Genomic DNA, 14,488 nt, shown 5'->3' on the forward strand with positions numbered 1-14,488 from the left:
ATTTGGAGTGTTCATTAGTGAAACCGAAACACTTGTCATATATGTCAAACATTGATTAGAAGTTATTTGATTTCTACTTGTGTTTGGGTCAGTGTTGAATATCTAAACTATTATTTTGAAAAACCCATTATTCATTCTCATTGGTTAAACTCAACGGTTGCTTGTTTGTGGTTATATAAAGATTATGTGAAATGAATTTGAGCTTCGACGGGTGTGTGGTATGATGTTATATTTTTACAAGTATAAGAACTAGTTAATCTGTAATGAAAAACTATGAAAAAGAACAGGGATGGCTTAAGTTCACTGATTCCTGCTCATTTATGTATATTAAGTTGTTTTGTGTTTATGAGATTGGGACATGTGTTCCCATATAACATTGCCCGTGCCATTATGTCAATTGCGTTTTCTGTTGTGATGGTAGTAGTTAAGTTTTAGAACTAAGATTTGTTAGTTGTGAGAAATTTGGTACTTCAATTTTGCATTCCTGATTATGCAGTCTGTTGTGGGAGGTCATTAAAGTAGTTTTGTATTGTAAAATATCATATAATAATTCAATCACATATTGGTGTGGTGTTAATGTTGGGCTTGAAATCTTGGTAAACAAGGATTAGTAACTCAACCGGCTTGACATAAGTCACATAACCAATATTGAAATATGTTGATTTTGATTAAACACGAGTAAATTTTCAACCTGCATACTTTGTATACAACTAGTGACTGTGGCAATAGTATCACATAAATTTTCAACCCACATTTTTTATGCAACTAGGGACTGTGACAATAGTATAGCATATAACAATGTTATTTTATAATGTGTGCAGCATATGAGGCCGAACACACCTGAAGAACCGAAATAAATACTTCCGATGACTAAGAATGGAGTCACGGAGCTAATGAGTGTGACTGTGGCACGCAATCTGACCAGACTGAAGTGTATGAAAAATTTACATGCATTATGTTTTGTGTTAAATCTCTTCTCACAACATGGAGCGATGATGAGTCTCAAGAAGTGACAAATGTGGCTTTTGTATCATCACTTCTACCAGATTCTGATAGTGATGAGGTTTTTTATGATGATGAAACAAATATCCACTACAAACAACTCTACAAGGCTTGGAAGGCTACGTTACTTAGAAACTTGAGTATGGAGTAGGAAATTAAATTTCTGAGGATTGAAAAAGAAAAGGTGGAGCACATGGTAGAAACTTCACAGTCCGTGTGGGAACAAGAAAGAAGCAAGATTGTGAATGAGTTGACGGACTTGCAAGGTGACCAAGATTCTTCAACTTGGAAGGCTGAAAAGACTGAGTATCTCAACAGGATCCAAATGCTGGAACTGGATGTTAGGGGACAACAGGTCTTAAACTTGGATTTGTTGGCTAAAAATGAGTCTTTGCAAGATGAGTTAAAATCAACTCAAGAAAAATTCACCAAGTTTGAGGTCAGCTTTGGTGCTATGTCTAAATTGCTTGGTTCATGAAAAGCTCCTTATGACACTTGTAGGTTAGGATACACTGGAGAGAATTCCAAAAGTACTAAGTTTGTAAGAGCCTTAAGACCACTTGTAGAGAAGAAGGAAGCCTCTATTGATGACCATGTCACAATACTGAAGAACATAAAGGAAGGTCAGCCAACACACAATTATCAGGTAAAAGTTGACCAAGAGACTTCCACTGGTCAAAACAGGTACACAAATTCTAGAACTTTTATTCCTACATGTCATCACTAGGGTAAGATAGGACATGTCAGACCTAGGTGTAATGAAAGACTGTTAAATTCACAGGTCTCTCAAGAAAAATGTACTGTTGAATCTTTACAGTGTGAACTTAGAGAACAGAAGGAACTCATTAGTAAACTAGCTGAAATGTTCTCTAAGAAAAGCTTCCAAATTGGAAGAGAAAAAACTATTTGGACCAAGAAAAATGAAAGTAAGTGCCTTCTAGCTCATGCTAACGAAATTGATGCTACATGTCTTTTGGCTCGTGCAAGTACAGCTGAACAAACTACTCATATTGAGGCCATGTGTTTGGTAGCGCTAACTGCTCTAGCAGACAAGCGACGAGATTTTTGGCATGTTGATAGTGGTTGTTCTAGATACATGACTGAAGACAAAGCCTGGTTTGCCTCCTTTTAGGATGAAAACACAACTGGTTCAGTCACCTTTGGATATGGGCGAAAAGCAAGTATTCTAGCTCGGGGCAGAGTTAACACTTCATGTATACCTAATCTCAAAAATGTGCTATATGTTGAGGCTTAACTGCTAATCTAATCAGGGTCAGCCATTTGGCTGATGACTATGAAGATGTGTGGTTTAACAAACAAAGATGTTTAGTGCTAAATCAGAAAGGAGAAGGTATCATGGGAGGTAAGAGATCTTTTGATAACTGCTATCATATTCGAGCTAATGAATCTTTCAGCTTGCAGTCCTGTATGTCTGTGAGATCCATAGAGGAGACCTTTGAGCTTTGGCACAGAAGGATGGGACATGTGAACTATCAGGACTTGTTGAAGTTATCTTCCAAGCAATGTGTTAGAGGTCTACCCAATCTAAATGGCAAAACCGACAAGATATGTGGTGACTGCAAAATTGGAAAGCAAACCAAGGCACCTCACAAGGTGGTGAACTCAGCAACAACCTCAAAGATATTGGAACTATTACACATGGATCTGATGGGATCAGCTCAATCTGAAAGTATTGGAGGTAAGAGCTATATGCTAGTGGTTGTGGATGATTTTTCAAGATACACGTGGGTCAATTTCTTAAAAGACAAACTGAAACATTTGAGTCATTTAAGAACCTGAGTTAAAAATTGATAATTGAAAAGAAGTCATTCAATACTAGCATAGTTAGAGTAAGGTCAGATAATGGTACAGAATTTAAAAATGCTGCCTTCGCTAACTATTTTCATGAGCTTGGTGTGTCTCATGAGTTCTCAACCCCAATCACTCCTCAGCAAAATGGCATTGTGGAAAGGAAAAATAGGGTACTACTGGACATGGCTCGAGTTATGCTACATGCTACAGATTTAAGTACACACTTTTGGGCTGAGGCTATAGGTACTGCATGTTATACAATTAATAGAGTCTTCTTAAGACCAGGTATAGATCAAATAGCTTACGAGATGTGGAAAGGTAAGAAGTCCAATGTAGGGCACTTTCATGTCTTTGGAAGTCCCTGCTACATCTTACGAGATAGAGAGCATCTTGGTAAGTTTGATGCTAGAAGTGATGATGGTGTATTCCTAGGGTATTCTATGAACATCAGGGCTTATAGAGTCTATAACAAAAGAACTCGAGTTGTTATGGAATCCATTAATGTCTCTATTGATGATGAATGTATGAAACAGGAAGAATCATTTGCAGATACATCATCCACCTCAGTCACACCAACATCAAGCAAAGAAGTCCAAGCTGATGAAGATGAGATAACATATAACATTTTTGAACCAGCTCCTACCATGAGAAGAGGCTTCAAGCAGGTTCATAAGGATCATTCTAGTCAGGACATCATTGGCAATGTATTAGATGGATTGACAACACATAGGCAAGCTGCGGCACAGGTAAGTCAAGGAAATGCACTATTGTGTTTTATCACTGAAAATCTGCTAAGCATGAATGTCATATCCCATTTTGGTTTCGTGTCCTCAGTTGAACCAAAAAATGTTAAGGAAGCCTTGTTGGATGATCACTGGATTAGTGCTATGCAGGAAGAGCTGAATCAATTTACTAGAAATGATGTGTGGTACTTGGTACCTCGACCTAGTAATTGCAATATCATAGGAACCAAATGAATTTTCAGAAACAAAAGTGATGAAAAAGGGAATGTGGTTAGAAATAAAGCTAGGCTAGTGGCTCAGGGTTACTCAAAGGTCGAGGGTCTTGACTTTGATGAAACTTTTGCTCATGTTGCACGATTAGAGTCTGTGAGATTACGGTTGTCTATGGCTTGTCATCTCAGGTTCAAGCTGTTCCAAATGGATGTCAAAACGGCATTTTTCAATGGAATCTTACAGGAGGAAGTATATGTAGAACAACCTCAGGGTTTTAAAGATCCACATCACTTGGATCATGTATATAGACTCAAGAAAGCTCTATATGGACTGAAACAGGCTCCTCGTGCTTGGTATGAAAGGCTTTCTAATTATCTCATGACAAAAGGATATTCTAGGGGTCCAGTTGATAAGACCTTATTTGTAAAGCAAGCAAAAATTGACATTACCATTGCACAAGTGTATGTTGATGACATTGTTTTTGGTTCTACATCTAAGCATCTTGTTAAAGAATTTCAGTCAGTCATGGAAAGTGAATTTGAAATGAGTATATGTGGTGAGCTAACATTTTTCCTTGGATTACAAATAAAGCAGCTTAACACAGGTTTGTTTCTCTCTCAAACCAAATATGCTGAGAATTTGATCAAGAAATTTGGTCTTGAGTCCAAAAAGGTGGTAAACAATCCCATGAGTACCACTACCAAGCTCAGTGAAGACAAGGATGGCAATTCTGTTTATCCGACCATCTATAGGAGCATGATTGGTAGTTTGTTGTATCTTACTGCTAGTCGACCAGATATCTCTTATAGTCTTGGTGTTTGTGCACGATTTCAAGCAAATCCAAAGGAATCCCATCTGGAAGCTGTTACAAGAATTCTACGATATATCTAAGGTACTGTTTCTTGTGGAATATTCTATACCTTTGAAACTAATGTGAAAATTGCTGGTTACTCAGACGCTGACTGGGGAGGCAATCTCAAGGACTTCAAAAGCACATTAGGTGGCTGTTTCTTTGTTGGGAACAACTTGGTCACATGGCACAGCAAAAAGTAGAATTGAATCTCTCTCTCTCTACAGCTAAGGCTGAGTATGTGGCAGCCCATAGTTGCTGTACACAGATGCTATGGATGAAGCAAATGCTTATGGACTATGGCATTTCTCAAGGTAAGTTGACCATTTTCTGTGATAACACCAGGGCCATAAATATCACCAAGAATCCTATTCAACACTCTAGAACTAAGCACATTGATCTCAAATATCACTTCATTAGAGATTTGGTTGAACAAAAAATTCTTGAGTTGAGTTTTGCCCCCACAGACAGTCAACTTGCTGACCTATTCACAAAGCCACTTGACACTGCTAGGTTTGAGTTATTGAGGAATGCACTTGGGATATGTTCAAAGTATTGAGGCATCCTAATATTTGTCCAACCTTTCTTGAGAAGATTGTGAACTTAGTGTACCTTGTCCACTGTCATTAGGGGATTGAACATATTTTCAGTCTTATATCTCTTTTTTCCATGCCTTATTCTGGACATTGATTGTGTACTTTAGCTTAGCATCTTAATCAGTTAAACTTTCTTTGCACTATCACCTATAACTGTACGTGGTGGCATGTTACATGTTTCCTATTCAGAGTTTATAGCTGAAGCAGGTGATCTGACTCCAATGCTCAAATGTTTCATGTCCATCTTCTCAAAGTAATCAGGTCTTAGTTGTGGTGAACTTTCTAGGATTTGCAAGAAAAGAGAATGGATAATTGTTTACCTCCTCTCAAAGTAATCAGGTCCTAGTTGTGGTGAACTTTCCAGGGTTTGTAAGAAACGAGATGGTTAGGTGACCTCTGAACTCAAATGGTGAAAATACAAGCAGTAACTCGAGACCCTCTTCATCGAGCATCCTTGTTATGTTTAGTACCCTAAGATCGTCTGGTCTGAGAGTTGCTGAGAGGTGTCTCGTTACATGATTTCTTGCTTTTATATGTGACAAAATAAAAATTTAAGGCTGAGTTAAACTATCACTGTAGGAACAATGTTTCCTATTTCTCTTACGAGACCTCCTGAGCAAAGTACAAGTCTCCAGATCCCTTACTTTACCTCTTTTCTCTTTCTCTAAACACGTTTTAAAGCTCCATCTACAGGTTATGCTCACATTTGACACAGGTTTACATATTAAGGTCTACCCTTGAGTATCACTTCTCTTTTTTAATAGAATACATCATGGTTGATTCTCTGAGATATGTTCCTTCCACTACTTGATGTGTGCCCTCTATGCTTCAACTTTCCTATATTTTCTCATTCGAGGTTGTGACAAAATATTAGGTGTCTACAGGTTATGATACAAAATATATTGTGCGATAAAACTGTAGATCATGGCTTCTATATTCTTTCTTTGTTTGACACTTGTGAACATCTAATTTCCTTACTGATTAAGCATGCATTTAGGGGGAGTGTTCTATTTGCATGTGTGATTCTTGGATTTTTAACTTGTCATAAATTCTCGCCTTCTTGGAGAAGTTTTGTTGAACCGGCATGTCCCTTAAATTTCTCCAACCCTACCGGTGCACTATATAAAATCTATCTTGTCTCTCGGATTTCACTAGGGTTTGTCTAAGTGTGTAGGCTTCAAACCGCTTCTTCTTCTCATCATGGTTCGCACAAATCTCACTACCCGCATTGGCGGCAACCAACACCAATCTCCTCTCTCCTCTCTCTCTTGAAGAAGAAAGCCGCTGCTTCTGCCGGTGTTACTCATCCAGGGGACCCTCGTCCCTCTCTTGAACGCAGCCAGAGCCCTCCTCCTCTTCCTCGTAGGTCTCCTCGGCTGCATGCCGGCGAATCCTCCATCCCTCCACCTCCTCGTGCTTCTCGGCCTGCGGTCACTCTGGAGAGCATTGCAGCGTCCATCAATGACATGCGCTCTCATCTTCGTGATGGTATCATGGTGACTGATTGGAGGGTCACCTGCATGATCGACTATGTTGCTGACATGAACTTCTCACTGATCCGTTGCCACACTGCCCTGAATAACCTTGCTATGGAGGTCCAAAACATGCAAAGCCATCCTCCTGAGTTTCCTCGAAGGGAGGCTGTGACATGCCCGATGTCTCCAGCTCTTAGAGCCCCTGCCGCTGGTGATCCTGGCCCCTCTACCATGGCTGCTCGTGAGGTGGCTGCCTAGTTTGACAGTGACAACAACGATGACAGGCTTGCAGAGGAGACCTATGACCAGATCACCAATCTGAAGGAGGAGAAGTGAAGAGCCTTCCCATTCAAAGGGGGAGAAGTGCAGGAACTTTTTATTTTATTTTATTTCTTTTATTCTGCATTTTATTTTTCTTTGGACAATTTTGTTTTGGTGTGCAAGTGCATAAGCACAAAATGCTGTGGATGCTTATTTTGTTCGTCGTTATTTTGGTTTTATTTTTACTTGGATCTGGAAAAGGATGGAAACTGATTCCTTTGCTCCAAGTGAAACATCTAGGTACATTTGGTACATTTGTTGAAAGTGTTCATGTTTAGTATCTATCTGTGAAGACTAAAACAGAGGATAAATGATGAAAAAGTTATGTGTTGAATGGGAATGCCCAAAGGGGGAGATTGTAAGTATATTGGGCTATTACCATTCAACACATACTTTCCCAAGGCCACTAGGAGATCAGAGGTTGCAAAGGACTAGGAGATTATTTCTCCTGCTTTTTCGGTGGTTCAAGGAAATAGAAGAAGATTGCAGAATCGGGTCAGCACGAGGAAATCAAGGAGAATCATGCTCACTGATCTTGAGTTAAACATGGTATGCATTTCATATATCACATGATTTAAAATTGATATGCATATCGGGTAAATTGATTTGATATACTTATTTGCTTTAAAAGGCTTTCAAAATGCATATAAGATAAAGATCGGGTTTGCATACAGTTAGGAAGATTTGATTTCAGTTTTCAACCTTTCCATGTTTATCTTATTTTGTGGTGAAAAAGAGATTTTGTTTTGAGGGGGAGACTTGCTCCTCTATAAAAGGTTTTGAAACTGATTGTGAAAGACAAAGTTTTTCATCTAAAGTTTTTCATAGTGTGTTGCTTAGTCCTCACAAACTGTTTTTGCATAACTCTCTCTAGTATTCTTCTGCAAGTATTTCTCACTGCATTCATCTTGGTAATTGTTCTTGAGATCGGTGATACGATGATGTTGGAATACAGTGGAAGATTGAGGTTGTAAGGTTTTAAGACATCTGTGTTAGAAACTATATCAGTTGTAAATCAAGGTAGCTGTGTTGCTAGTAAATGTGATTGTGAAATAAGATCACTACTTGTATTCTGTAAACATTTGATTCATAGTGAATTTGTTTCTCGTGTTGGCTACGTTACAAGCCGCGCAGTGAAGTTTCCTCAGTTGTGAGGTTTACACTACATTAGCAATTGCTGTGTTCTCTTTGAGTAAACTATCCACTTGTATAGCTGTTCTGTCATTTTGCAATATAGTGGTCTATCTGGTATTTTTAGGAAAAAATCTTGGCAGTTGAAATTGAACTAAGTGAAAAAGGTTGACAAGTTTGTTTCGCCAACGGACAAACATCACATTGATGACTAGAATCAAACTTAAAATGAAGATTATTATTTGCTAAATATTATAAATGCGAAGAAGAAGGGTGGCCGTGGCGTCGATGCCATAGGTTGGAAGAGATGCTTAAATTGCAAGCGAAGCAGTTGGATGGAGTAATGGAAGCCAACGCCACAAGATAATATAGGTCACCACGTTGCTTACCCATACCAATCATCATCCTCGTAACCAAGACCTGCAAAACACACCAAGACGGAAAAAATGTCACAAAACAACTCATGTCATCAATCGTCTTACCAACAGATAAAAGATCAACTTTGAAACTTAGTACGCATAGAACATTGTTTATGCTAAATGAATTTGTAAATTGGATGGCACCACTCATAGTAATACTTGCTCTATCCCCACTAGGCAAACAAACTGACGGCATGGAAGAATGTAAATCAATAGTGGTTAAAGAGTGTGGAGATGAAGTCATGTGATGAGTTGCCCCACTATCTATGATCCAGCGATTAGGAGCAACTAAAGACAAACCTTCAAAAAATTCAGAAAGTGATGCCATGGTTGCATTGGCTTGAGGAGCAACTGCTTTGGGATTCATTGCTGCAATTATTTGAATATACTTTTCTTCAGTGAGGTTTGGCAGGACACCTTGGAGTTCTTGAAAGCTAGCGGCATGATCACTTGTGTCCATAGAATTGGCAGAAGCATATGTCTTGGTTCGGTTGCCATAATTGCTAGATTTCTTACCATAATTTCCTTGGAAAGAACTATGAATTTTATCGCCATTAGTCTCTGATTGTGAGTTTCGATCTCCATCTACATTCTTGTGTTTTGGATGCCCTGGAGGGCATCCATACTTCTTCTAGCATGTGGCCTCCCTATGATATTCTCTCCCACAATAAGTACATTCAAAAGGCTCTTTCTTGGATTGCTTGTCTTTGACCTCGCACCACCATAGCCGCCATATTCGACGGCATAACAGCAAAAGAGCCCAACTCACGCTGCTTTTCTTCTTGTTGAACTGCAACATACGCCTGACTAACAAAAGGTAAGGGTCATCAACAATATTTGTCCACATGTACCTGAATATGTCTCATTGAGTCCAGTGAGAAATTGCATCAATTTGGTGCTATCATTTTGAGCACAAGAACATGCAACTGAGTTGTAAGAAGAAAGCTCATCCCATAATCCCTTCAACTTTGTATAGTATGCAGAAATTGACATCTGACCTTGTTCGATCCTGTATATGTCTTGTTGAATCTGAAATATATGTGGAGCATTCCCAATTGAGAATCTCTCATGAAGATCCTCCCAAATAGCGTGAGAAGTGTTGCAGGAGAGAACAAAATTAGCCAAGTCTGGTTCCAATGAGTGAGAATCCACGAAAGTATCATATCATTGCATCGTTGCCAAAGGGCGTGCTCATCAGGATCAAATTCTTAATTTGGTTCTTCGATCTTTCCGGTAATAAAACCAGTCTTCTTCTTGGCACTGAGGGAAATCCTCATAGCACGGCACCAGGAATGATAATTATCGCCATTTAAATGCTTCCAAACAAGCAAAAGACCGTGATGGTTTGAATGGTGTAGGAACAAGGGATTTAATGAATCAAGGGATGATGATCCATTAGATGGTGGAAGCTTTGAACATAGCAATAAAGTAAGTTTTAACTTGATCACGTTAACTGAAATTTTGTTTTTGCTTGAATTGCTTAGCTTGCTTTTCCTTCATTGTCACAGATTTGCATGATCATGTGCCTAACTAGCATATCTGAGTCATATACATTTTTTTTCTATATCTTGCTTGGTATTATCTTCCGCATAAATAGATGCTTTCATGTAGAATTTTCATTTGTATAAGATTTCTTTGTGGCTTGGCTTTGGCTTGCTTACATAGTTGAGCATGCTCTCTGTGGGTTTGTATGACTTATGGTAGCTATGGTAACGCACTGACCACACACAACCTTGATTTTATTGCAATGGTGCTAACATACCTCATCTTAAATACTGATTGCTTATTTTTTAAGAACCTGTAGTTCTAATCCTAACATACCTCATCTTCATTATGGCAGGAAGATGATGAATTTGGCAAAATTGGATTTTGTGGCACTTGACATCTCTGGCAAGAATTACCTGTCTTGGGCCCTTGATGCCGAGATTCATCTAGAAGCCCAAAACCTTGGGCCTACAATCAAGGAAGGAAACTTAGCATCCCCGTAGAATAAAGCTAAGGCCATGATTTTTCTATGCTACCATCTCCATCAAGGATTGAAGGACGAGTACTTAACTATCAAATACCCACTTGAGCTATGGACAAGCTTGACAGATAGGTTCACTCACCAAAAGACTATTGTGCTCCTTAGGGCACGTTATGAATGGATGCATTTGCACCTTCAAGATTACATTTCTGTGATAGATTACAATTCCACCATGTTCAGGATCACCTCCTAAATGAATCTTTGTGGAGAAACTATCACTCAGGCCATGATGCTTGAAAAGACCTTCTCCACTTTTCATGCCTCAAATATGGTCTTACAACAACAATACTGAGAAAGAGGATTCACCAAATACTCTGATCTCATCTCTTGTCTTCTGGTGGCTGAGCAAAACAATGAGCTCTTAATGAAAAACCATCAGTCTCACCCAACAGGATCACAACCATTCCCTGAAGTGAATGCTACTTTTACTAGTGGTCATGGCAATGGACGTGGTGGAAGGCATGGCAAAGCTCGTAACCGTGGTCAAGGTCAACAAAATGGTCAAGCTTGTGGGGGCTACAACCAGCAGTTGGGCCCAAGGAACAATGCTAAGATTACTAAATGAAATGGTCAGATGATCAAAACTCATAAAAATGAAGACAATGTTTGTCTTAGATGTGGTGGTAAAGGCCATTGGGCTCGTACCTGTCGTACAAAAGACCATTTGGTGGCACTCTATAAAGCTTCCCTAAAAAAGAAAAATGCGGAGACAAACTACATTGATCACTCTGACCCTTGGGAAGTTGGGATTCATCTGAGCCTCTAGACATTACTCCGCTTGATGTCTTAGATTTTTTTGCGAACAGTGGAAACAATTTTGATGATATGACCAGTGGTGGAATTCTTGACGACAACCAGTTATCAGCCTTTGTTTAGGCATTTTTTTCAATTTTCTTTCTACATTAGTCACATTTGTTTAGGCCACTGGATTGATTTTTTTTCTTTCAGTTTGCGTTGTTCCTAGCTAGTTTGAAAGGCAATAAAAGAAGAATTTTTCTTTCTTCTAGACATTTTGCTATATCGCTGGGGGAATAGTATGATTTCCTTACTTGCTTATGATGATGATGGGTATATACGTGAGTAATTAAAGTTTGATCTTCCAAAAATTTTCTATATACTCTTTTATTTCCTTTAACCTGTTTTGTGGAACAATGTGATTTGCATGCAATAATTATGATGATTAATCCTACTAGTAAGCAAGTACCGTGATTTCCTTATAGCCATATCTTATGCTTTCATTTTTCTCACAAAATCTGCATTTATAACTAAGTTATTCAATTTGATTAACATATGCCCTTTTATTATATCTACACGGATAATAAAACATCAATATGTGGTCTTTATCCATGACGAACATGATCAGTTATCAAACTATATATTTGGGTTGCGTCAAGTAAACTTTGACTTGCGAGACTATCATTTTTTTTTTCTCATAACGAATATAATGATTAACTTGTATCGACTATCTCGTTAAATAATCTTTCATGCTTGAGTCATTCTAATTATTTATTTTTTTGTGTGAAGGCATGAATATGAACTCTGGATGCTCCCTGAATGATGGAGAAGATATATGCCTTGCTGACAGTGCCACTACACATACAGTTCTTCGCAATTGAGTATATTTCTCCACATTAATACCTTTTAAAGCTAATGTGACCACTATATCAGGTCTGCAATCGGCAGAGCCCACATTAGGCTACCAAATGAAACTCAATTGTCCATCCAAGAGGCTTTGTACTCTTTGAGATCTAGAAGAAATCTCCTCAATTTTAGGGATATCCGTTTAAATGGATACCACATTGATACCACAAATGATAATCATGTGGAATATCTTTGCATTACGTCTAATAAAAACTGCCAAAAGTAGATATTGGAAAAATTGGTTGCCTTATCATCTGAGTTGTATTACACAACCATTAAACCAATTGAGGCATACGATGTTGTGAACCAGCAGTTCAAAAATCAACATACCTTTATGCTTTGGCATGACTGTTTGGGTCACCTCGAATCCACCATGATGCGTAGGATCATTACAAATTCTAATGGACATCCATTAATGACTTAACATATTGTTTTGCCAAGCAACCCTTGCTCACAAGGGAAATTGGTGGTTAAACAATCTTATGCAAAGATAGAGATCGAATCCCCATCTTTTCTACAAAGAATTCAAGGGAACATTTGTGGACTGATTAACCCATCTTGTGCACTATTTCAATATTTTATGGTTCTAGTTAATGCCTCTATAAGATGGTCACATGTTTGCCTCTTGTCTACCCGTAATGTGGCATTTGCCAAATTAATTGCTCAGATAATTAAATTACGAGCTCAATTCCCGAACTACACTATCAAGTCCATTCGTCTAGACAATGCTGGTGAATTTACATCTCAAACCTTTGATGATTACTACATGTCTATGGGAATTGAAATTGAACATTCGGTTCCTCATGCTCATACACAATGGTTTGGCAAAAGCTAGCTTTTATTAAGTGACTTCAAATAATAGCGCACACTTTCCTAATGAAAACAAAGATGCCAGTTTCTGCATGGGGACATGCAATTTTGCATGCACCAGCTCTAATTCGATTGAGGCCCATTGCCAACCATCAATACTCCCCATTACAACTTGTTTATGGGAGCCAACCTTATCTCCCATTTTCGAATATTTGGTTGTGCTGTTTATGTGCCTATTGTACCGCCATAACGTACAAAAATGGGCCTTCAACATCGATCGGGAATCTATATTGGTTTTGATTCACCATCCATTATTCAATATTTAGAATCCATAATGGGTGATACCTTCACTGCAGGGTTTGTAGATTGCCATTTTGATGAGACAATATTCCCGCCGTTAGGGGGAGATAAGACTATTCTAAATGAATGTCATGTGGATTGTACCCACTATATCTCATCTTGATCCTCATACCAAACAAAGTGAAATTGAAGTACGAAGGATTCTGCACCTCCAAAATATTGCTGACACAATGCTTGATGCATTCACTGACACTGCAAAAGTGACTAGATCATATATCCCAGCAATAAATGCACCGGCAAGAATTGATGTCCAAATTGGACAAAATAATGTCGTGGCCAATGAGCCATCTGCTGCACACCTGAAGCGTGCCAAACCTGTAGGTTCAAAAGATTCAGTTCCTAGAAAGAGGAAATCAAAGGCACATCTGAATCCTGATGAAATTGCCATTGAAGAGAATATTGTGCAAGACATTAATGTCCGACTACAATTCATGTTTTTATAACTACAGAAGAGGAAAATGACATCGGTGAGACACAAGCCCATGAAGAGGCTCAGGTACCTGAAAATAAGAAAATTTCTGTAAACTATGTGTACACCAATGAGTTGTGGGATCTTAGAGATATGATCATAGACAATATATTCTCATTTGCAGTAGCTACTGAACTAATAAAAGGTGATGATACTAAACCTCGCTTTGTTAATGAATGTAGATAGAGACATGATTGGATCAAATGGAAAGATACAATCCAAACTAAATTAAATTCTCTAGAAAAACATAGTGTTTTCGGACTTGTTGTCCAAACACCACCCAATGTCAAACCAGTTAGATATAAATAAGTATGTGTAATAAAGCGTAATGAGAAAAATGAGATTGCAAGATATAAAGCGCGACTTGTTGCGCAAGGTTTTTCACAGGCATGTGATAGATTATGAGGAAATATATTCTCCTGTAATGGATTCTATCACATTTCGATATCTAATAAGTTTAGTAGTTTCAGAGAAGCTTGATATGTGACTTATGGATGTTAATGTACTAAATACCTATACAGTGAGTTAGATACTGATATCTATATGAAAGTCCCAGAAGGACTTAGGTTGTCTAAAGCAACTACAAAACCACGCAATATGTACTCAATCAAACTGAGACA

The 14,488-nt window shown here is 38.4% G+C and overlaps 1 protein-coding gene across 1 annotated transcript; it reads left to right on the forward strand.

Annotated features, from left to right (window-relative positions):
• Positions 1–1,195: 1,195 nt before the first annotated feature.
• Positions 1,196–4,661, forward strand: LOC112199045. Its single transcript, XM_024340110.1, has 7 exons — positions 1,196–1,434; positions 1,504–1,648; positions 1,784–2,118; positions 2,274–2,747; positions 2,843–3,560; positions 3,669–3,742; positions 3,959–4,661. The coding sequence occupies exons 1-7, from the start codon at positions 1,196–1,198 to the stop codon at positions 4,659–4,661; spliced, it is 2,688 nt and encodes an 895-aa protein (XP_024195878.1).
• Positions 4,662–14,488: the final 9,827 nt, after the last annotated feature.

This window comes from Rosa chinensis, chromosome 4, assembly GCF_002994745.2.
Source record: "Rosa chinensis cultivar Old Blush chromosome 4, RchiOBHm-V2, whole genome shotgun sequence".
Classification (NCBI taxonomy): Eukaryota; Viridiplantae; Streptophyta; class Magnoliopsida; order Rosales; family Rosaceae; genus Rosa; species Rosa chinensis.

Coding starts and splice junctions, on each gene's coding strand:
- LOC112199045 (XM_024340110.1), top strand. CDS start 1,196: ATGGTAGAAACTTCACAGTCCGTGTGGGAACAAGAAAGAAGCAAGATT. Junction 2,119..2,273: donor ATGACTGAAGACAAAGCCTG/GTTTGCCTCCTT, acceptor TAATCTAATCAG/GGTCAGCCATTTGGCTGATG. Junction 3,561..3,668: donor ATAGGCAAGCTGCGGCACAG/GTAAGTCAAGGA, acceptor AAAAATGTTAAG/GAAGCCTTGTTGGATGATCA.